Source organism: Odocoileus virginianus, chromosome 2 (genome assembly GCF_023699985.2).
Source record: "Odocoileus virginianus isolate 20LAN1187 ecotype Illinois chromosome 2, Ovbor_1.2, whole genome shotgun sequence".
Classification (NCBI taxonomy): Eukaryota; Metazoa; Chordata; class Mammalia; order Artiodactyla; family Cervidae; genus Odocoileus; species Odocoileus virginianus.
In genome coordinates this window covers 88985280-89008438 of record NC_069675.1, presented here as the reverse complement: position 1 = coordinate 89008438, position 23159 = coordinate 88985280, and the positions used below count along the sequence as shown (strand labels likewise).

Here is a 23159-nt window from a genome sequence, read left to right as displayed (position 1 = left end):
CTAAGAAGCAATAATTCTCCTATGACCGAGGAGCCTCTTGAGGGCCACGTTCATGTCCTTGTTTCGTAGGCTGTAGATGAAGGGGTTCAGCATGGGGGTCCCTAGAGTGTACACTGCAGCGGCTGCAATGTCTTTGTCTTCAGAGGCAAAGGATGGAGGACACAGATAGGCGCTGAAGAGGGTCCCATAGAAGACACAGACCACACAGAGATGGGAACTGCAGGTGGAAAAGGCCTTGCCACCCCCACCAGGCTTTCGGACCCTCAGGATGGCAGATACAATGTGAATGTAGGAGATGACAATGCATATGAATGGGACCATGAGCACGGTGCCTCCCAAGGCAAAAACCATCAACTCATTGATGCGGGTGTCAGAACAGGACAGCTTCAGGACAGGAGTTATGTCACAGAAGAAGTGAGCTATTTCCCCAACAACACAGAAGGATAGCCGAGCCATGAGGAGGGTGTGAGTCAAGGCAACAATGTGGGTGAGGATCCAACACAGTGCAAGCAGCAGGACACAGACTCGCAGACTCATAACCGTGCAGTAGTGGAGAGGGCGGCAAATGGCCACATAGCGATCATATGCCATCACGGCCAGGAAGAAGCTGTCCAGATCACCGAACATCAGAAAGAAGTACATCTGTGTGAGGCAGCCAACATAGGAGATGGTACGAAGTAGTGTCTGTACATTTACCAGCATCTTGGTTACTGTGGAGGATGTTAAACCCATGTCAACAAAAGACAGGTTGGCCAAAAAGAAGTATATGGGGGTGTGGAGGTGTGGGTCAGAGCCGATGGCCAGGATGATGAGCACATTCCCCGTCAAGGTGACAAGATACATACACAGGAAAATTCCAAAGAATAACTGCTGTTGTTCTGGTGAGCCAGATAGTCCTCGCAGGAAAAATTCAGAAATGCTGGTTTGGTTTTCCATGACTTTGCTGCACCTGGAAGGTAGGAAGTAGAGTTAGAATGCTAGATTTCTTCTAGGACTCTGCCTGTGCTGTCTCTCAAATTTTCCAACTCCCAAATCTCCCTTTTATTTCATTTTCATCCCCAATCCGGACTTCACCTCCAATCTGACCATACTTCCTTCCTTCCTCCTTATGAATATCATAGTTTTTCTCTTTCTTCTCTCTTCCCTCTGGTCAATCTTTTATACAAACATGATTCTTTTAGGGAGTCTCTGGGAATGTTCAACTTCAGTCTTACAAAGTTTTGGTCTACTTCTGTAGCCCTGTATCAGTGTCACTATTTTTAGTAGCGTGGATCCACGAGTAGGTGGAGGTGAGTTAAATCTTATACTCTGTTGGTAGCTCCTGAATTCCATAAAAAATTGTTTTTAAAACCCTAACAATATCTCATTTTAGAGTGAAGGGCATTATTTTCTTATCTTTTCTTCTGAAATAGAAACTATGGAGTGCATTTTTCCCCTGCCTTTCAGTTTTTATCTTTGGCATAGGGTCATCCTGCAGCTAACATTTATGTCCACTTGTTACATGTCAGGTGCTCAACTAAGCACTTCATACATATTGTCTGCTTTAGCCCTTAAACAAAACAAGGAATGAGAGATTGTTATGCTTAAGACTGTGTGTTGAAGGAAACTGAGGCTAAGGATACTTGAATCATTTGCACCAACAATTTGTAAATATTGGAGCTAGAATTCAAATCCATAGCATTAGATGCCAGAGACTGAATAATAAATCAATATAGATAGAAAGTGGTTTTCTATTTATATTTTCTATTTTATTTTATTTCTTTATATTTTATCACCTTCATATTTTATCTCTCAGTATTTCTATTTAGAATCTTAACTTCACTTGTAGTTTTTCTATCTTATGTACTTATTTTTCATAGAAGAACAATGAAATTTAAGAACCAGATAGAACCGACAGGATCATATGTCATTCTTGGGTGACTCAGTGGTAAAGAATCCACCTGCCAATACAGGAGTCGAAGGAGATGCGGAGTCAATCCCTGGGTCAGGAATATCCCCTGGAGGAGGAAATGGTCCCCAATCCAGTATTCTTGTCAGGAAAGTCCCATAGACAGAGGAGCCTGTCGAGCTGCAGTCTGTGGGGTAGCAAAGAGCTGGACAGGAATGAGTGACTGAGCACACACACATACAAGATCATATGGCCCAGAGATCCCCAAACATTGGTCACAATCATAACCGAATGAGACGCTTTTTAAAAATACAAACTCCTCAGACTTACCCTTTAACTCAGATTTACTGAGTTAAAGTTTTTAGAATATAGTCTGGTTACCCAGTTTAAATACTGGATATTATTTAAAAACAAAAGCTAAATTCTCCTCAAGTATTTTAATGCTCAGTAGGGACTAAAAAGGCCTTCCCTCGTGGCTCAGATGGTAAGAATCTCCCTGCAATGCAGGAGACCCTGGGTTCCATACCAGGGTCTGGAAGGTCCCCTGGAGAAAGAAAGGACAATCCACTCCAGCATTCTTGCCTGAAGAATTCCACGGACAGTGGAGCCTGGCAGGCTACAATCCATGGGTCACAAAAAGTTGGACACAACTGAGTGATTAACATTTTCACTTTTTCAGAGACTAAGAATAAATAATTTTGCTTAACTCTTCCATTTGATTCACAGATGAATAAGCTAAAGTTCAAAAATAAAGTTATTGAAATAATTTACACTGTGCTTTAGAGGAAGATATGGTATGACAACCAGGATATTCAGCCTCTCTTACTAGTGCCCTTTCTATTAAGTCAGTTATCTTTTTTATTATTCTTTTTTGTTATCAGTATCTTGCAGATCTAAATATTTTCCTATTCCTAACTTCTATTCAAACTCCACACTTAAAGAAAAACTTACCTATAGATGGATAAGAAGATTTACTGAAACATTATTCATATTTTAAGTTAATACTTCATGAACATGAAGAATATCTGAGTACTATTGCATATTTATTTATTCCTGAACCCTATACTAATTTAGGAATGTATCTCAGAACTATATAGCTTTTCTAAAGAAAACATAAAACCACAAACTAAGTTATTTTTCTCCTACTCCATCTTTCCATGGAGAATACGATGCCTCATAAAGATTGGACTCCCCTGACTGGACGTATTCTAATAACCATGTTCTGGAAAGTGACAGACTCTTAAGACCCAAATGATTGTGTATCTCATGGAGAGGAGAGTGATACAGATTGAGTGACTAGACAATTTTATGCTTTCCTGACTGCAGACCTTGCCTTTAGTGATAAAGTCTACTTATCCCCACAAAGCTTCTCAAGGGGACTGTAAGTTATCTTAGGATGGAGTTGCATTTGTTTCACTATATCTGTCAGCGGGTAATGCCTGAATCAGGCTATTCCCGTAGTGCTCTCTCCATCAATAGCACTGACCATTTAACATCAGAAAATTTTCAAAATCCTCAACAAAGGGTCTAAAACTCTCCATTGTAAACCCTGCTTTGTACCTTTTGTCTTTTTTCTCCCTATCCAGGGCCTTATCCTTTAATTCAAATGTCCTATCCTTTGGTTCTTCTTTCTCTAAAAGAGTTTCTCATCCTTCATCCTGACTATAACCTCAAAAAACTCTATAGATCTTAGAGACAAAAATGAGCAGCTCTAGATCCTTGGGCCAGCCTCTGGCTTTATCACCCCAGGGTATAAGTTCCCTTTACTTAGTTCTGCTGCTTCTTTACCTACTATGTCGCCAACAGGTAAGAGATGGCTTGGCCTTGACTTGGAGAAGATTTTTCTAAAGGCAGGGCTTACTAGTTCACAGCTATTTGTTTCATTTCTCATCTTACTGCTATACCAGTTACCAGAAAGAAGGTACTATGGTTATCCTTAATTTGGAAGGAAGGAGGAAAGAGCTCAGATTCTTCCTGAAAACCTTTGTGATGGGATTATGTGGAATCAGGATTTAGGATCAAGAATAATAAATACAACTGGCAAATATCCAGAAACATAAGTCAAATTGCTAAACTGATGTTAAAAACAAGTTTAGGGTGAGGAAAGGAGAGAAAGAAATACCAGAATTCCCAGTAAGGATCCCAGGAAATCAGCAAAAGATTGCAAAGTCAAGCCATGGCTAGGTGTGAAGGGGAAGTCAGAGCAATCACAGTTACCTTGGCCAACTGGAACAGAGAAGCCCAGAATGAAGAGCATTTAAGACTATCTGGGACACATGATACACTGACCCCACTCAGGTCTTCAGGAATTTTGAAATATTTTATATTTATATTTTGAAACCTGAACAAGGGACTCAGAAATGGAGAGGGTTCATCAGACTAATACCAGGAAGAGGCTGAACAGGGCTCTACGCTGGCCATATGTAGACAAGGAGTCATGGGAAAGAGTTCCCCAGAGCCTTGTTAGAACAGTCATAATCGCCCAGCTTCTCCTCTATATCTCATATAATAGACCAAATTAGTACAGTACTGGCTTCATTAAAACAAATTGGAAGCTTTACTTATTTCTTTTGTTAAATGGTAGCATTAAGGGTTGGTGTTATTGGTATTGATTTGTAATCACAGTCCATGACAAAAATGCCACTTTCTATGTAAAGAAGTCTCCTAGCTGCCCCCTTGCAACAAGATTCCTGTCCCTAAGCTCCTCCTTTAAAGAAATCCAGAAACTGCCTGTATTCACATGTGCAGTTTAGTGGCATACGACATGCTTAAAGAATTCTTGAACTTCTGGTTCAAGATGTTATATTATAGCCATGCATTCAATTTTACAGTCCCCCCCAAACCTACTAAAAGTAAAGTGACTTTTTAAAAAAGACATAAAACCCATGAGGGCAGAGAAGAGTGGAAAGCAAACAATAGTAAATTTTCAAAAGTTGGAAAGCAGAGGGATGAGTGAGTGGTGATCAAAATGCTCTTTCTTTCCTCAACTTGACTAAATGTTAGTTTTTTCCTGACATAGACTGCTGACCTCCCGGTTTTTAGAACATCTACTCTAGAAAAATTGTGTTTTAAAATTCTTTCTTTTTTTGCATATAGGGTTATCGTTACCATCTTTCCAAATTCCATACATATGTGTTAGAAAAAGAGACTCAGATGTATAGAACAGACTTGTGGACTCTGTGGGAGAACGCGGGGGTGGGATGTTTCAAGAGAACAGCATCGAAACATGTATATCTAGGGTGAAACAGATCACCAGCCCAGGTTGGATGCATGAGACAAGTGCTCAGGCCTGGTGCACTGGGAAGACCCAGAGGGATGGGGTGGAGAGGGAGGTGGGAGGGGGGACCGGGATGGGGAATACATGTAAATCCATGGCTAATTCAATGTATGACAAAAACCACTGCAATGCTGTAAAATAATTAGCCTCCAACTAATAAAAATAAATGGGAAAAAAAAAAGAATCTAAGTAACAAATTATAATATTATTAACCATAACTGTAACTGTTTTCAGTGTAAATCATAGATATTTTCATATCACACTAAAATTGTTGTAAACATCACAAAATGCCATTTGTACTCATTACCACTTTAAAATTAGGGTAGCTATTAAACTTGCTGCTAGATCTTGTTATCTGATGTGTTAATAAGGAAGACCACATATCATTATAACACAAATGCTTTTTAAAATGATGACTGTATTAAATATAATTGGTTTATCTTGAATTTTATAATGCATATTTAATGTGCATTATATTACATCTTATTTCTTATCTATTATAATGTAATAAATATAATTTGATTCATTTAAAAAAAAATAAATAAAATTCTTTCTTTGCCCTTTTGGGCTGTAAGTCTCCCACACTCTTGTCTGTTATACTAGTTCTTATACCTTAGAAATGTCTTTCTCAAGGTCCTGGGAGCGATCCCTTTGAAATGTAATTATCAATAAAGATAACACCCCAGTCTCCCAGTCTCTGTGAAAGGGTAGTAACCTAACTTCAATAGATGCCAATTAGCAAGCATATTAATAGATGGCCTATATCTCTGACCTACCTTCTTTATAACATCCTCCAATACTTTCCCACTAGTTAATCCCAGCTCTATTAAATCCCCCTGTCTTTTGTTTCAACAGAATTGACTTCAGTCTGTTTCTCCAATTGTAGTATTCTTGAATAAAGTCTCCCTTGCTTCTTTAACTCCACATGTGTAATTTATCTTTGACAGTGGTGAGTGGGTTAACAGACATGAAGAAGCTAGATACTAAGCTGGCAGTAGATAAAATAAAATAATCAATTTTGTCAATACTGAAGAATCCACAAAAAAAACCCAGAAACTGGGAGCTCTGGGTATAGGAAATAAACCCAGAGGTGATAGCTATTTCAGAAACTGAATCTCTAGATTCTAGTTTTCACTGCTCACTACTGGAGTACTGTCTTCTTTTACCCCAGCAGAAGTTGGTAGTTTTACTTTCTGGAGAAGTTGTGACTAGGAGTTGCCATATAAAATTCAGATTAATGAATCATATACAAAAATGGGAATTACAGGACTATATGCATGTGTGCTAAGTTCAGTCATGTCCAACTCTGTGCGACCCTATGGACTGTAGCCTTTCAGGCTCCTCCATCCAAGGGGATTCTCCAGGCAAGAATCTGGAGTGAGTTGCCACGCCCTCCTCCAGGGGATCTTCCCCACCCAGGGATAAACCCATCTCTCTTGTGTCTTCTGCATTCGCTGTGCTATGCTTAGTCACTCAGTCATGTCCTACTCTTTGCGACCCCATGGACTGCAGCCCGCTAGGCTCTTCTGTCCATAGGGATTTTCAGGCAAAAATACTGGAGTGGGTTGCCATGCCCACCTCCAGGGGATCTTCCCAACCCAGAGATGGAACCCAGGTCTCCCACACTGCAGGCGGATTCTTTACTGTCTGAGCACAGATGGGTTACCACTAGCACCACCTGGGAAGCCTTTTGCATGACTGTGTGTGTGTGTGTGTGTGTGTGCACGCGCGCATGTGTGCACTAAATTCTTCAGTAGTGTCTGACTCTTTGTGACCCTATGGACATAACCCGCCAGGCTCCTCAGTCCATAGGATTTCTCCAGGCAAGGATACTGGAGTGGGTTGCCACTTCCTTCCCCAGGGGATCTTCTTGGTCCAGGGAGGGAACCCACCTATCCTGCATTGGCAGGCGGGTTCTTAACCACTAGCACCATGTGGGAAGCACTTATATGACTATATATAACACCAAATGATAAATCCTGAAACCTGCAGACCTATATCATGAATACAGAATAGTGTAAGAATTTCTTTGACAGTCAAGTAGCTGAACAGAAAAGAACTAAGGATACTGGCATTGGCCTTCCTCTGAAAGTTTCCCAGCCAGATAATCCTACAGTGAAACTCAAAATCAACAGCTCCTTCTATAAACACGGGGCTTCCAGACAGTTCCAGTGCAAAATTCATTGTAGTTAGCACTTCAAATTTTTATGCTTTTCAAAAAATTATCACAGTTAATTGGATATTCAAACGAAAAAAATTAATTTGATTCCAACATCATGTTGCATAAAAAATCAATTCCAACTAGATTCATATACAAATAAAAGATAAAATAACAAAATTTTAGATGAAAACACAAACATCTTCATAATCAAGAAGTATGCAGCTATCTCTTAAACAGGACACAAACAGAATAACTGAGAGTCACTAAATAAATGGGACCATATTAAAATTAAGAACTTCTATTTTTCAAAAGGCACCAATAAGAGAGTGAAAAGTCAACACACAGGCAAGAAGGAGACATGTGTCATGCATGCATTTCACAAAATATTGTATACCAGTATATATAAGACCCTTTTCAAATCAAGGAATAGAAAGAAACTCCAAAAGACAATAAAAAATATATCAGAATGTAATGTCAAATATTTTTTAAAACACATGAAAATGTTTCCAACCTCATTAATCATCAGGACAGCTTAAATTTAACCTACAATGTGTTACTACTACACATCTATCAGAATAGCTAAAATGAAAAAGTCAGTACCAAAAGTTAGTGAGATTGGAGCAACCAGAATCTCATAACCACTGTCAATACCATAGAACAATCCCGCTGAAAAACTAAAGCTGAATACATGCAAAACCCAGACTTCCCAAATTCTACTATTAATATATATCCAACCAAAATGTGGATACACATTCCTCAAGAGGTCTGGATAAAAATGTTAATACCAGCACTATCTACAATATACCAAACTGAAAATCACCTCAACAGTTATCAACAATAGATTAGATGAATTGTGGTAATTTCCTAATGAATATCAGCAGCAATGAGAATAAACAAAACACAGCTTTGAGTTTCCTGCTTGCTTCCCTGCCTGCTCTCCCACTTCCAGAGGATTTCCACTGTAGTTATTCCATGTCTGCACCACCCTTGTATTGGTTATATGTGTAGAGGACATAAAATCCAAGTTCTTCAGACTGAAAGGAACAATACATAGAGGGGTGCATCTAAGGAGACATTTTTCCACTTGGACCTCATTTAGACAAGATCTTGGACCTTGACCTCATGTTGCATTGGTATGAGATTCTGAGGCTTTTTCAGTTCAGTTCAGTTGCTCAGTCATGTTTGACTCTTTGCGACCCCATGGACTGCAGCATGCCAGGAGTCCGTGTCCATCACCAACTCTCGAAGCTTGCTCAAACTCATGTCCATCGAGTGAGTGATGCCATCCAACCATCTCATCTTCTGTTGTCCACTTCTCCTCCTGCCTTCAATCTTTCCTAGCTTCAGGATCTTTTCCAATGAATCAGTTCTTCACATCAGTTGGTCAAAGTATTGGAGTTTCAGCATCAGCATCAGTCCTTCCAGTGAATATTCAGAACTGATTTCCTTTAGGATTGACTGGTTTGATCTCCTTGCAGTCCAAGGAACTCTCAAGAGTCTTCTCCAACACCACAGTTCAAAAGCATCAGTTCCTTTGGTGCTCAGCTTTCTTTATAGTCCAACTCTCAGATCCATACATGATTACTGGAAAAACCATAGCTTTGACTAGGTGGACCTTTGTTGGCAAAGTAATGTCCCTGCTTTTTAATATGCTGTCTAGGTTGGTCATAGCTTTTCTTCCAGGGAGCAAGCATCTTTTAATTTCATGGCTGCAGTCACCATCTGCAGTGATTTTGGAGCCCAAGAAAATAGTCTCTCGTTGTTTCCCCATCTATTTGCCATGAAGTGATGGGTCCAGATGCTATGATCTTTATTTTCTGAATGTTGAGTTTTAAGCCAACTTTTTCCCTCTCCTCTTTCACTTTCATCAAGAAGCTCATTAGTTCTTTGCTTTCAGCCGTAAGGGTGGTATCATCTGCCTATCTAAGGTTATTGATATTTCTCCCAGCAATCTTGATTCCAGCTTGTGCTTCATCCATCCAGCATTTTGCATGATGTACTCTTCATATAAGTTAAATAAGTAGGGTGACAATATATAGCCTTGACGTACTCCTTTCCCAATTTGGAGCCAGTCTGTTGTTCCATGTCCAGTTCTAACTGTGGCTTATTGATCTGCATACAGATTTCTCAGAAGGCAGGTGAGATGGTCTGGTATTCCCATCTCTTGGAGAATTTTCCACAGTTTGCTGTAATCCACACAGTCAAGGTCTTTGGCATAGTCAATAAAGCAGAAGTAGATGTTTTTCTGGAACTCTCTTGCTTTTTCGATGATCCAACAGATGTTGGCAATCTGATCTCTGGTTCCTCTGCCTTTTCTAAATCCAGCTTGAACATCTGGAAGTTCATGGTTCACATATGGTTGAAGCCTGGCTTGGAGAATTTTGAGTATTACTTTGCTAGCATGTGAGATGAGTGCGGTAGTTTGAGCATTCTTTGGCATTGCCTTTCTTTGGGTTTGGAATGAAAACTGACCTTTTCCAGTCCTGTGGCCACTGCTGAGTTTTCCAAATTTTCTGCATATTGAGTCCAGCACTTTCACAGCACCATTTTTTAGGATTTGAAATCACTCAACTGGAATTCCATCACCTCCACTAACTTTGTTCATAGGAATGCTTCCTGAGGCCCACTTGACTTTGCATTCCAGGATGTCTGGCTATAGGTGAGTGATCACACCACTGTGATTATCTGGGTCGTGAAGATCTTTTTTGTATAGTTCTTCTGTGTATTCTCGCTACCTCTTCTTAATGTCTTCTGCTTTTGTTAGGTCCATACAATTTCTGTCCTTTATTGTGCCCATCTTTGCATCAGATGTTCCCTTGGTATCTCTAATTTTCTTGAAGAGATCTCTAGACTTTCCAATTCTGTTGTTTTCCTCTACTTTTTTGCATTGATCTCTGGTGAAGGCTTTCTTATCTCTCCTTGCTATTCTTTGGAACTCTGCATTCAGATGGATATATCTTTCATTTTCTCCTTTGCTTTAGCTTCTCTTCTTTACTCAGCTATTTGTAAGGCCTCCTCAGACAACCATTTTGCCTTTTTTCATTTCTTTTTCTTGGAAATAGTCTTGATCGCTGCCTCCTATACAATGTCATGAACCTCTGTCCACAGTTATTTAGGCACTCTATCAGATCTAATCCCTTGAACCTATTTCTTACTTCCACTGTATAATCATAAGGGATTTGATTTAGGTCATACCTGAATGGTCTAGTGGTTTTCCCTACTTTATTCAATTTAAGTCTGAATTTGGCAATAAGGAGTTCATGATCTGAGCCACAGTCAGCACCTGGTCTTGTTTTTGCTGACTGTCTAGAGCTTCTCCATCTTTGGCTGCAAAGAATATAATCAATCTGATTTCAGTTATTGACCATCTGGTGATGTCCATGTGTAGAGTCTTCTCTTGTGTTGTTGGAAGAAGGTGTTTGCTATGACCAGTGCATTCTCTTGGCAAAACTCTGTTAACCTTTGCCCTGCTTCCTTTTGTACTCCAAGGCCAAATTTGCCTGTTACTCCAGGTATCTCTTGACTTCCTACTTTTGCATTCCAGTCCCCTATGATGAAAAGGACATCTTTTTTTGTGTTAGTTCTAGAAGGTTTTGTAGGTCTTCATAGAACTGTTCAACTTCAGCTCCTTCAGCATTACTGGTTGGGTCATAGGTGTGGATTACTATGATATTGAATGGTTTGCCTTGGAAACGAACAGAGATCATTCTGTCGTTTTTGAGGTTACACCCAAGTACTGTATTTTGGACTCTTTTGTTGACTATGAGGGCTACTCTGTTTCTTATAAGGGATTCTTTCCCACAGTAGTAGATATAATGGTCATCTGAGTTAAATTCACATTTTCCAGTTGATTAGTTCACTTTACTAAAATGTCAATGTTCACTCTTGCCATCTCCTGCTTGACCACTTCCAATTTACCTTGATTCATGGATCTAACATTCTAGGTTCCTATGCACTATTGTTCTTTACAGCATAGGACTTTACTTCCATCACCAGTCATATCCAAAACTGGGCGTTGTTTTTGCTTTGGCTCCATCTCTTCATTCTTTCTGGAGTTATTTCTCCACTGTTCTCCAGTAACATATTGGGCACCTACTGACCTGGGGAGTTCATCTTTCAATGTCCTATCTTTTTGCCTTTTCTTACTGTTCATGGGATTCTCAAGGCAAGAATACTGAAGTGTCTTGCCATTCCCTTCTCTTGTGGATCATGTTTTATCAGAACTCTCCACCATGACTATCCGTCTTGGGTGGCTGTCTGTCTTGGGTGGCCCTACACTGTATGGCTTATAGTTTTCATTGAGTTAGACAAGTCTGTATTCCATGTGGATTCTGAGGCTTTACAGAAGGAGCAAGTCTATTCTGAATCTAGGAAGAATATAAATAGTTTGAGTCAAGAGTGCAGACTGTGCTAAATGAATGAGGGTCCCAAATTCTTTCCTATTCTTCCTATGGAGGGATGGAGCTTAACTTTTTTCCCTTAGTCACAGGGCTGGCCTTAGTGATTGATTGCTCTATAGAAGACAGTGAAAACGAGATTCCCAGATTTCCAAAGCTAGGTTTTATGAAGACCATGTGGCTTCCATCATGACTTCTTAGATGGTTTGCTCTCAAAATGCCCCATTTCTGAAGCCCGCTGCTGTGCTGTGAGTAGCCCAGATATATATGGAAAGGCTGGGTATAGGTGCTCAGACCTAACAAACAAATGGAGAATGTGTGAGTTACTAAAAGGTGGTACTGATAAAAGTGCTGTTGTTGTTAGTCACTCAGTCATGTCTTCTGACTCTGTGAGCCCATAAACTGCAGCCCACCAGGTTTCTCTGTCCTTTACTATCTCCCTGAGTTTGCTCAAACTCATGTCCATTGAATCAATGATGACATCCAACCATCTCATCCTCTGTCACCCCCTTCTCATGCCCTCAGTCAAACTAGCTATATGTGAAAAATTAAAAGTAAAGATAGATCCTTTTTTCTCACCCCACAGCAACATAAATTGCAAGTAAATGAAAAACTTAGTGTAGTGTTTAAAACCAGAAGAAAGAACTAAATGGAATTTCCTTGATCTACAGGATGGAAAGGACATTTTAGTATAAAAGTAATGGGAAAAAATACAAAGCTAAATATCTATCAATTTTGACTAAAAAATAATTTTGAAATCTTCTATAAAAATAGATGAACAGTCCAAGTTTGATGCATGAAACAGGGCACTCAACGCCAGTGAACTGGGACAACCCAGAGGTATGGGATGGGGAGGGGGCTGGGAGGAGAGTTCGGGACGGGGGACACATGTACACCCGTGGCTGATTCATGTCAATGTATGGCAAAAACCACCACAGTATTGTAAAGTAATTAGCCTCCAATTAAAATAAGTTAATTGATTAAAAAAACTATAAATATTCAATAGAAAGGACATAAAAAATACCCCAAATAAAATGTTTTAATTTTGTTTTATTGCCTTTAATATCCATTTTAAAAACGCAAACACCCCAGTAGGAAAAAGACAAATATATGAACAGGATAATTTGAAGAATAATTACTCATGGTTAAAAATCAGATGAAAAAAAAATAGTCGATCTTGCTAGCAACCAAAAGCACACACAGAGAAAATGAGATTTTTCACATAGAAAATGAGATTATTCTGTGCCAGTGATATTGCTGCTGCTGCTGCTGCTGAGTCGCTTTAGTCGTGTCTGACTCTGTGCGACCCCATAGACAACAGCCCACCAGGCTCCGCTGGAGTGGGTTGCCATTGCCTTCTCCAATGCATGAAAGTGAAAAGTGAAAGTGAAGTCACTTAGTAGTGTCTGACTCTTCGCGACCCCATGGACTGCAGTCTGCCAGGCTCCTCCATCCATGGGATTGTCCAGGCAAGAGTACTGGAGTGGCTTGCCATTGCCTTCTCTAGCCAATGATATTGCTAATGATTAAAATCAACAATGATACTGGGACAAAATATGGTGGTTTAGAGCATGGACTCAAGCCACTCCATCCTTTCTTCCTTCTTTCCTTCCCCTGTGTACACTCTCCATCTCCAGGTCTCCATCCAACTTCTGATTTTCTCCTTCTGTCTCTTTTCCAGTCTGCCAATACTACACCCTGCACTATCTGTCTCAAAAAAAAAAAAAAAAATGTGGACTCTAGAGTCATGGAGACCTCAACTGGAATTCCATCCTCTCCATTTAGTTGGTCAAGTTATTATCTTCACTGGGCCTCAGTTTTCTCATCTGTAAAATAGGGATAACAATAGTTTCTTTATTCTAATAGACTTGTATTACTTGATATCATTTAATGGAAGTGTGCAGTAAGTACTAGAGTATTTTTTTAAAGATATTTTATGTGGACAATTTTTTAAGTCTTTATAGAACTTTTTTCAATATTGTTTCTGTTCCATGCTTTGGTTTTTTGACCCCGAGGCTTGTGGGATCTTAACTCCCCAACCAGGGAGAAACCCATGCCTCCTGCACTGGAAGGTGAAGTTTTAACCACTGAATCACCAGGGAAGTCCCAGTACTACTAGTATTAATGACGATACTGAAGATGTTGCATTTTTGCTGTGGTTATGTATCAGATATTATGGCTGGTGTGTTCTACATAGGCTGCCTTATGTAACTGAGAGTTTAGGACTTGGGGGACTTGCTTCTTAGCATTACTCTGTTTAGAGAGGTACTACCTAGGTGGCACTAGTGGTAAAGAACCTGCCTGCCAATGCAGGAGACATAAGAGATATGGGTTCGATCCCTGAGTCAGGAAGATCCCCTGGAGGAGGGCATGGCAACCCACTCCAGTGTTCTTGCCTGGATAATCCTATGGTCAGAGGAGACTGGGAGGCTACAGTCCATTTAGAGAAATCACCAGCAGAACCATTATATTTTAAGCTCTTACTGTCTCCCTCAATCCAGTTTAACCTAGAACCTGGGACAGACATTAAATGGTCCAGGGCAGAGGCAAGAGTTCCCAGGAGGACTGCTGGTCAGGCTGGAGTGCACAGCATCCCAGCTAAAGGCCTCAGAATCTCACCCCTGAGTCACTCATCTGCGAGGTTAACCCCTGGGAAAGAGATGCCCTCTATTCCCCCAGGACCCCAGCAGAACTGGCTGGAGAACAGGCTGCACAGGGGACACTGAGGTTGGCATTAACGAGCACTTTGGGGATGATGTCCTAGGGATCTTTAAAACCCCAATAAAGACTCCTGTATTCCCAGGTCTGAAAAATTCATTATACACTCCAGGTATTCCTGATGACCCCAGGACTCCATAGACCCCAGCTTTACAAGATCAGAAAGATCTCAGAGAGTTCCTTATTGTGAATCTCCCATCCATAGGAGAGAATTGGAGAATCTGAAGATGCTTGAAACCAGTCCACACTCTGATAGGTGAGAGAATCTGGAAGGGTAGGGCAGAAACACACACACTTGTGCAAACACCTCCCTTCCCAGCACAAGGACCAGGTAGAAGTTTCTAGGGTAGCCGACCTGAATGCCTAAGATTAGAAGCCTCTCTATAAACCAAAAACAAATGGAGTACTAACGCAGTGGCAAAATCTAACAAGGTCTGGGCAGATGTGAAATGACATCTTATACCAGCTTGCTCCAAATCCTAGGAGAACTGAAGGTCAGAGTGGCCATTTTCAAGCCCAGAGAACCAGACACTGATTCCTTCTACCTTCCCTTTGATGAAAAGAAACATCAGAGAGTTAGAGTACAAGTGTAGACGGAAGGCATAGACATTGAAGTCAGACACACCTGCTGTTGAATCGCATTCATTAGCTTTCTGATCTTGAGTACATCAAATATTTCTAAGACTTAATTGTACCATTTGCAGAATTGTGGAGGAGAATGATACCTACCAGACTTGAAAGAACAAAAACCATGCCATCAAGTTCTCTGGAACATAGCAAGCATCTACAAAGAGGTACCAATCATGCTCATGTCCAAGAGACTAGGGGGAGAGAAATATCAGTTTTCAAATGTCTAGATGTGCCACAGGGGAAGACATCAGCAAAAAAGGAGAGACAGTGATGAGGGTCAAGGGCTGGCAGCCCTGTGCTGGTTGTCTTACTGTGGATGCAGAGAATGGAACATCATAGACACTCCCTGCCCTCAGCCCATATACCCATGCCCCCAATAAAGTAAGAGTCCAGGGAGTGGAGCTAAATGGGTGAAGTCAAGTTCTAGGGATTGAGGAGGCCAGTAGATATAGACTGTCTTGTCTATGGTGTATGTCAAGGGGTGGGTGTCAGGGGAGGGGCAGCAAGGATTATCATGCATTTCCTTTTTACTTGGTGAGCAAAAGTGATTTTTCCAATCTTGCCTTTAAGGATATGCTCAATTCTTATCTCCTCCAATTGCCAACATGGACTTCTCTGGTCAAACTGGTCACTTTCCTGGGGATCCTATTATATACAGCTGTGAAGGTGCAGTTCATATTTGCATGGGTATTGGTTTGCCTGTTCTCTAATGCCCCATGTGTATTTTCCCACATCTTCTTTTTTTCCTGGAATAGTTTGGGCTATACAGATATTATCTGTGAATTGATCTAATATGTAAATATTGACACATGGAAGTGTTTTATCTGCACAGATAGCAAAACTACAAAGGATGGGAAAACCAAGCAGAGTGAACCAAACCACCCTTTCAGACTTCCTCCTTCTAGGGATCTCTGAGCGGCCAGAGGAGCAAACTCTCCTGTTTGTCATCTTCCTGGGCATGTACCTGGTCACTATGATGGGAAACCTGCTCATCATCCTGGCCATCACCTCTGACCCTCACCTCCATACTCCCATGTACTTCTTTCTGGCCAACCTATCAATAACAGATGTTTGCTTCACTTCTGCCTCCATCCCCAAAATGCTGATCAACATGCATACTCAGAGTCAGACCATCTCCTATTCTAGATGCTTTGCACAGCTGTATTTTCTCCTTGTGTTTGGTGGCCTTGACAACTTACTTCTGGCAGTGATGGCATATGACCGCTATGTGGCCATCTGTCAGCCACTTCATTACAGCACGGCTATGAGTCCCCAACTCTGTGCATTAATGTTGAGCATTTGCTGGGTGCTAACCAACTGTCCTGCCCTGACACACACACTATTGCTGACCCGTGTGGCCTTCTGTGCCCACAAGGCCATTCCCCACTTCTACTGTGATCCCAGCGCTCTCCTGAAGCTTGCCTGCTCAGATACCCGAATTAACGAGCTGATGATCATCATCATGGGCCTGATGTTCCTCACTGCTCCCCTCCTGCTGATTGTCCTCTCCTATGTCCGCATTTCCTGGGCTGTGTTTGGCATCTCATCTCCTGGAGGGCGGTGGAAGGCCTTCTCGACATGTGGTTCTCACCTCACAGTGGTCCTGCTCTTCTATGGGTCTCTTATGGGTGTGTATTTACTTCCTCCATCAACTCACTCTGCGGAGAGGGAGAGCAGGGCTGCCATTCTCTACATGGTGATTATTCCCATGCTGAACCCTTTCATATACAGCTTGAGGAATAAAGATATGAATGAGGCTTTGAGTAAACTCTTCGGCAGTAGGAAAACCATCTCTTTACCATGACAGTGATGGCCGATCCTGGTATCTGAATTAACCCCTGCTCTCCATCATTGGAATGACTCCTCTATTCTCAGACTGACTTAAGGGAAAGTTATCAAGACATTTAAAAATTAGGTGTTTAACAAAGAAGGTATTTCCATTCTTTCACTGGGCCCCTGGCAACCACCATTCTATTCTCTGCTTCTATGATTTGACCGTGTTAGATGCCACAAGTAAGTGAAATCATACAGTATTTGTCTTTCTGTGTCTGACTTATTTCACCTAGCATAATGTACAAAATTCCAGTTATGTAAGATGAATGAGTTTTTTGAGATCGAATATTCATCAAGATGACTATAATGAACGACACTGTATTGTGTGCTTGTCATGTACTATGAAGGTGGCTCTTGAATTAAGTCTTCTCACCAAACACACAAAAATAAAATGGTCATTATATGGAGGTGATAAATACATTAATTAACTTGACTATGGTGATAATCTAACAACATATACGTACCAAAATATCAAGCTGTACATTTTAAATACATACATTATTTATATGTCAAATATACCTCAATAGTGAAAGTGACTCAGTCGTGTCCAACTCTTTGTGATCCCATGGACTATACAGCCCATGGAATTCTCCAGGCCAGAATACTGGAGTGGGTAGCCTTTCCCTTCTCCAGGGGATCTTCCCAATCCAGGGATCGAACCCAGGTCTCCCAAATTACAGGCAAATTCTTTACCAGCTGAGCCACAAGGGAAGCCCATATATCTCAATAAAGTTGTTTAAAAAAGAACTAATAATTTCTCAGGAAATAAGACTAGAGAGTTAAGTTCTACTAGTGATGTTAATTTCTCAATTTAATACACAAGAGCTATCATTAATAATAACTAGAATTCACAATTTATATAAAGAATTACTAAGACAAGAGAATAATTAGAAACAAATGCAATTCAAGCTGTCATATATTTTCTGAGTGTTTATTCCAGCTTACAACTTCTCCTAGTTAAGTCACAGCTTGGGAAGTGAAGAGGGATTTTTCTCTTAAGTGGAAATTCTTTTTTGATTTGCTACTTTTAAAATTAAATCTGCTTTATGATGGAAATCCAAATATAGTAACATAGACATGAAAACGAAGGACACAAAGTACTTCACACTTCTGTTATTCATTTTTTATCCTTCTAAAATGGTTCTTATTCATAAAATTTTATGTTTGCATAAATGGGATTTATTTTACATGGTATTTTATAGCTTTCCTTTTCTATAATAATTTAGTTTTATTGTATTATAATATCTACATTTCTGCTTCAATACCATAGAATGTACACAGCATCAATACAGCAATCCACTTAAAATTTTTTTTCTCCATTTATTTTTATTAGTTGGAGGCTAATTACTTTACATCATTGCAGTGGTTTTTGTCATACATTGAAATGAATTAGCCATGGATTTACATGTATTCCCCATCCCGGTCCCCCCTCCCACCTCCCTCTCCACCCAATCCCTCTGGGTCTTCCCAGTGCACCAGGCCCAAGCACTTGTCTCATGCACCCAACCTGGGCTGGTGATCTGTTTCACCCTAGATAATATACATGTTTCAATGCTGTTCTCTTGAAACATCCCACCCTCGCCTTCTCCCAGAGTCCATAAGTCTGTTCTATACATCTGAGTCTCTTTTTCTGTTTTGCATATAGGGTTATTGTTACCATCTTTCTAAATTCCATATATATGTGTTAGTATAAATTTTTAAGTTTTAGTTGATCTCCTATTGAATTAACACAATAATTTATTGTGAAACTTTATTAACAATTATACTACACTTGAAATGTCTTGTGTCAGTTGTCTGATCAAGGTTACTTTCATATCTCCAAAGCATCTATTTTAATGAGCTCCATTGTCTTAGTTCCCCAGTGCCTGTGGCTTGCTCCTTTGAAAAGAGAAACATGAACTTTGAAAATATCCATAAAAATACATGAAGAATGGAAGTCTAAGTTGAACCCCATGGAAAGAGAGACAACAAAGCCAGATTGTCTTCATTCACCTAAGGGATTGCCAAAGTCAGAGCTTACAGAATGAAATAAATGAATGATAAAAGAAAGTTGCTATCAAAATATACTACATATGTATCAAATATCAAGCTTCTTCCAAAATTTCTGACTTCTATCTTCATACTTCATATGAGAAGTATGTCCTAGAGTTGGGGACATCACCTTAGCCTTAAATGTCACTCCAGATGCTGGTTGCATACTAATTAGTCTTATATTTATGTACAAAATTGGATAAATATATTGCATTTTACATAGGGCAGACACATACACACAAAGAGAAAAGGAAAAAATGGGTAAAGTAGCCTCAATGCCCATAATATTGGATTCAAGACAAATTCTATCCTTTGTGCTGTGTAAAGAAACATGGCAAGGTAAATGAGGGCTTTTAGACATGAATAGCATCATACAACAAAACCTTTATAGTGTCCTGTCAAGAACTCAAGTGGGACTTCCCTGGTGGTCCACTGGATAAGAATCTGCCTGTCAATACAGGGGACACTGGTTTGATCCCTAGTCCGGGGAGATTCCACCTGCCCTGGAGCAACTAAGCTCCTGAGCCACTAAGCATCTGAACCACAACTGCTGAAGCCTGGGTGTGTAGAGCCTGTACTTTGCAACAGGGGAAGTCACCGCAGTGAGAAACCCGCACACCACAACTAGGGAGTAGCCCCTGATTGCTGCAACTGGAGAAAGCCCACGCAAAGCAACGAAGACCCAGCATAGCCCCAAATAATTAAATATTAAAAAAGAACTCAAAGGTCCCTTTGCAGAGGTACAGATGCTCTGAAATCAACTAATTCTCTATAACAGAGGTACAGTTTTTGGCAGCATATGTGAAATAACTGTTAGTCTAAAATATTAAAATGGGGGAGGGGAAGGAAGGGATACACATATAATTATGGCTGATAAGCATTGTTGTACAGCAGAAACCAACACAAACTTGTAAAGCAATTTTCCTCCAAATTAAAAATAAATTAAAAAACAAAATATCAAAATGTTTTTGAGTGACATTAGCAAAGTTGCAAGTCACACTGAAACTCCACGTAACTTAATATAAACAAGAAGCCACCAATGAACATAGAATGCAATTTTTTTCAAAGCTTTGGTTTTTTTTCATTGAACATACAGTCAGCAGTGTCTGATACGTCTGTCAGTGTGTGTGAAAGAGAGAAGAGAATCGGATAGCTCAGGAAAGATCCTCTTCTATTAGAAATTGAAAAGGGGAATTTACTGTAGCTAGAATTAATCTGAAAATATCACCATGAACCACTGATTCCTTTATTCCCCAAATAATCCAAGTGTTCTCTTGTTTCACTCTACCCACTCTCTCAGAATTCTTGGAAGATGTTACCTGCATCTTACCACTTCCATCGTTTAATTTTTCACTGATCCTCAAATCATTGTTCACAAATCTGCAGTGTCCACATATTGTGGGAGCTTGTTATAAATGCAAATTCTTGGATCTCATCCCAGAACTACGGAATTGGAATTCATGGAGATAGATTCAGGAATCTCTGTTTTAACAAGCTTTCAAGGAATTCTTAGGCATGTTAAAGTGAAAAGCCTTGCTTTCATTCTTTATTTGGGAAAGCAAGAAGCCCAGGAAGGATAGAGAGTGCTGAATCTGCAGTGATATTAACAAAAATCAATGACGTTTTCAGAGATTATGCACTGGAATAATCTAGTGCATTTCATTATACATACAAAGGAGGCCAGCACTAAGTGTACTTTCATTGCTGACTGTATTTGGGGGTTAATCAATGTCAACCACACAGTGCTGGCAAAGGGGAAATTCCTGGCCAGTTTTGATCTCCTCCAGGTTCCCCTATCATCAGAGTTGTTTTTATAACATTTTATACCACAGGCAGAAAGTTATGCATTTCCTTTTATTTAAGTGACAGTTTGGATTCTATAATTTAATAGACCCATAAAGACAAAAAGAAAATCCTGCATTGTCTGCATAAGATTGTAGTGTAATAATATAGGTAATTCTTTAGATTCTCGGGGTGTGAAAGCCTGAGATTATGGGCCTAAAATATATCGGTTTCCAAAATTCTCCTCAAATAAAAGATAACTAAATGACCTGTATATTTCTGTATTAATGCCCCCAAGTTGTAGAAATAAGTAATAAAATTAATTTAGCGTTTTATGATCAAAAGTTGTTTCCAAAGGAGAGCACTGTTTGTTTTTTTAAATTTTTTATTGAAGTATAGTTGATTTACAATGTCGTGTTAATCCCTGCTGTTTAGCAAAGTAATTCAGTTATACAGAGATACACATTTAAAAAGTATTTTTTACTATGTGGTTTATCATAGGGTACTGAACATAGTTCTCTGTGCTATACAATAGGACATGGCTGTTTATCCATTCTATATATAATAGTTTACATCTGCTAACTGTCCTGTCCATCCTCCCCCATTTCTCTTCCCCTTGGCAACCACAAGTCTGTTCTCTATGTCCATGAATCCGTTTCTGTTTCATAAATAAGTTCATTTGCATTATATTTTAGATTCCATGTATAAGTGATAGTGTGTGTATTTGTCTTTCTCTTTCTGAGTTACTTCATGTAAGTATGATTGATAATCTCTAGGTCCACCCATGTTGCTGTTAATGGTGTTATTTCATTCTTTTTATGGCTGAGTAATATTCCATTGTATATATATACCATATCTTCTTTATCCTTTCATCTAAATGTTGGTGGACATTTAGATTGCCTCTATGTCTTGGCTATTGTAAATAGTGTTGCTATGAACATAATAAGGGTGCACATATCTTTTTGAATTACAGTTTTGTTTGGATATATGTCCTGGAGTGGGATTGCTAAATCATATGGAAATTCTGGGAAACCTCCATCCTGTTTTCCATAGTTACTGAACCAACTTACATTTCTACCAACAGCGCAGAGGGTTCCTTTTACTCCACACCAGGAGAGTACTGCTAATAAGGGAATGAAATTCTGGTCAATGAACATTTGTCAGGTAAATACAACATGCCATCATTTTTCCTAGGGTTTGGAGACATTAAAGCTTTTAGTTATACTCAAATGGAAAATCAAATACAAGAGATGAATCAAAATGAGGTTCTGATTTAAATAAAAGTTGGGTGTCACTGTAAGAAAAATATTACTCTACTGCAGAGTTTCCCCAGGGCCCTTTTTATGTCCTTGTTCCTAAAGCTGTAGATAAAGGGGTTCAACATGGGTGTGACCACCATGTACATGACAGCCACAATGATGTCCTTGTTAATGAAATCGCTCAGTGTTGGGAAGAGGTACTGCCCAAATATGGACCCATAGTACAGAGTCACTACAGAGAGATGGGAGCCACACGTGGACAATGCTTTGCAGATTCCCTTGGTTGAAGGGACCCTTAGGACGGTGACCCCAATGTACCCGTAAGATACCAGGATACATGTGAATGGCAGAGTAATGACCACCACGCCTACTGTGAACATGACCAACTCGTTGAGGAAGATGTCTGAGCAGGACAATTTGAGCAGAGCACCAAGGTCGCAGAAGAAGTGGGGGATGGTGTTGTCAGCACAGAAGGATAATCGGGTCAGGAGGAGAGTGTGAGAAAGGGAGCTGGCACCAGACAGGATCCAGGATCCGGCAACTAGGGAGGCACACAGCTCCTGCCTCATGGTGGTGGTGTAGTGAAGAGGGCGACACACAGCAACATAGCGGTCATATGCCATGGAGGTAATAAGGAAGCTGTCCAGATCAGTAAAAAATATGAAAAAATACATCTGTGCTATGCACCCTGCATAGGGGATGGATTGATCCTGGGTTTGCATGCTTATTAGCATCTTAGGGACAGTGACAGATGAAAAGGAGACGTCAGTGAGGGCCAAGTGGCTGAGGAAGAAGTACATGGGGGTGTGGAGGCAAGGGTCCAGCCTGATGAGCAGGATGATGAGCAGGTTACCCAGCACTGTGGTCAGGTACATGCCCAGGAACAGGGCAAAGAACACGCCCTGCTGCTCTGGCTGGATGGGGAGCCCCAGGAGGAGGAACTCGGACATGCTGCTCTGGTTCTCCCTTCTCATGTTCCTCTCCTGTATGCTGTGGCTGAAGAATGATTGAGAATATGAAGGTCTCTGAAATAATTTTAGCAGTCATGTAAAAAATATATGTCTGATTTTGGTAAGTGGGAAACAACATATTTCTTACATACTCCTTATATGTCAACACATAAAGGAATTAGAAAGAATTATCAGCAAGGGACTGGTAAAGAAAGCCACTTTTTCTTGATTCA

The 23159-nt window shown here is 40.1% G+C and overlaps 3 protein-coding genes across 3 annotated transcripts; 1 reads left to right on the top strand and 2 right to left on the bottom strand.

Moving 5' to 3' along the window:
- On the bottom strand, nt 1-939 carry LOC110146644 (olfactory receptor 1N1-like). The gene has a single exon (XM_020907570.2). It carries the CDS (start codon nt 934-936, stop codon nt 1-3), a length of 936 nt encoding a protein of 311 aa, XP_020763229.2. The 5' UTR covers nt 937-939.
- Nucleotides 940-15921: 14982 nt separating this feature from the next.
- On the top strand, nt 15922-16875 carry LOC110146689 (olfactory receptor 1N2). The gene has a single exon (XM_020907626.2). The coding sequence runs from the start codon at nt 15922-15924 to the stop codon at nt 16873-16875; it is 954 nt and encodes a 317-aa protein (XP_020763285.2).
- Nucleotides 16876-22008: 5133 nt separating this feature from the next.
- On the bottom strand, nt 22009-22950 carry LOC139037338 (olfactory receptor 1J2-like). The gene has a single exon (XM_070473734.1). It carries the CDS (start codon nt 22948-22950, stop codon nt 22009-22011), a length of 942 nt encoding a protein of 313 aa, XP_070329835.1.
- Nucleotides 22951-23159: the final 209 nt, after the last annotated feature.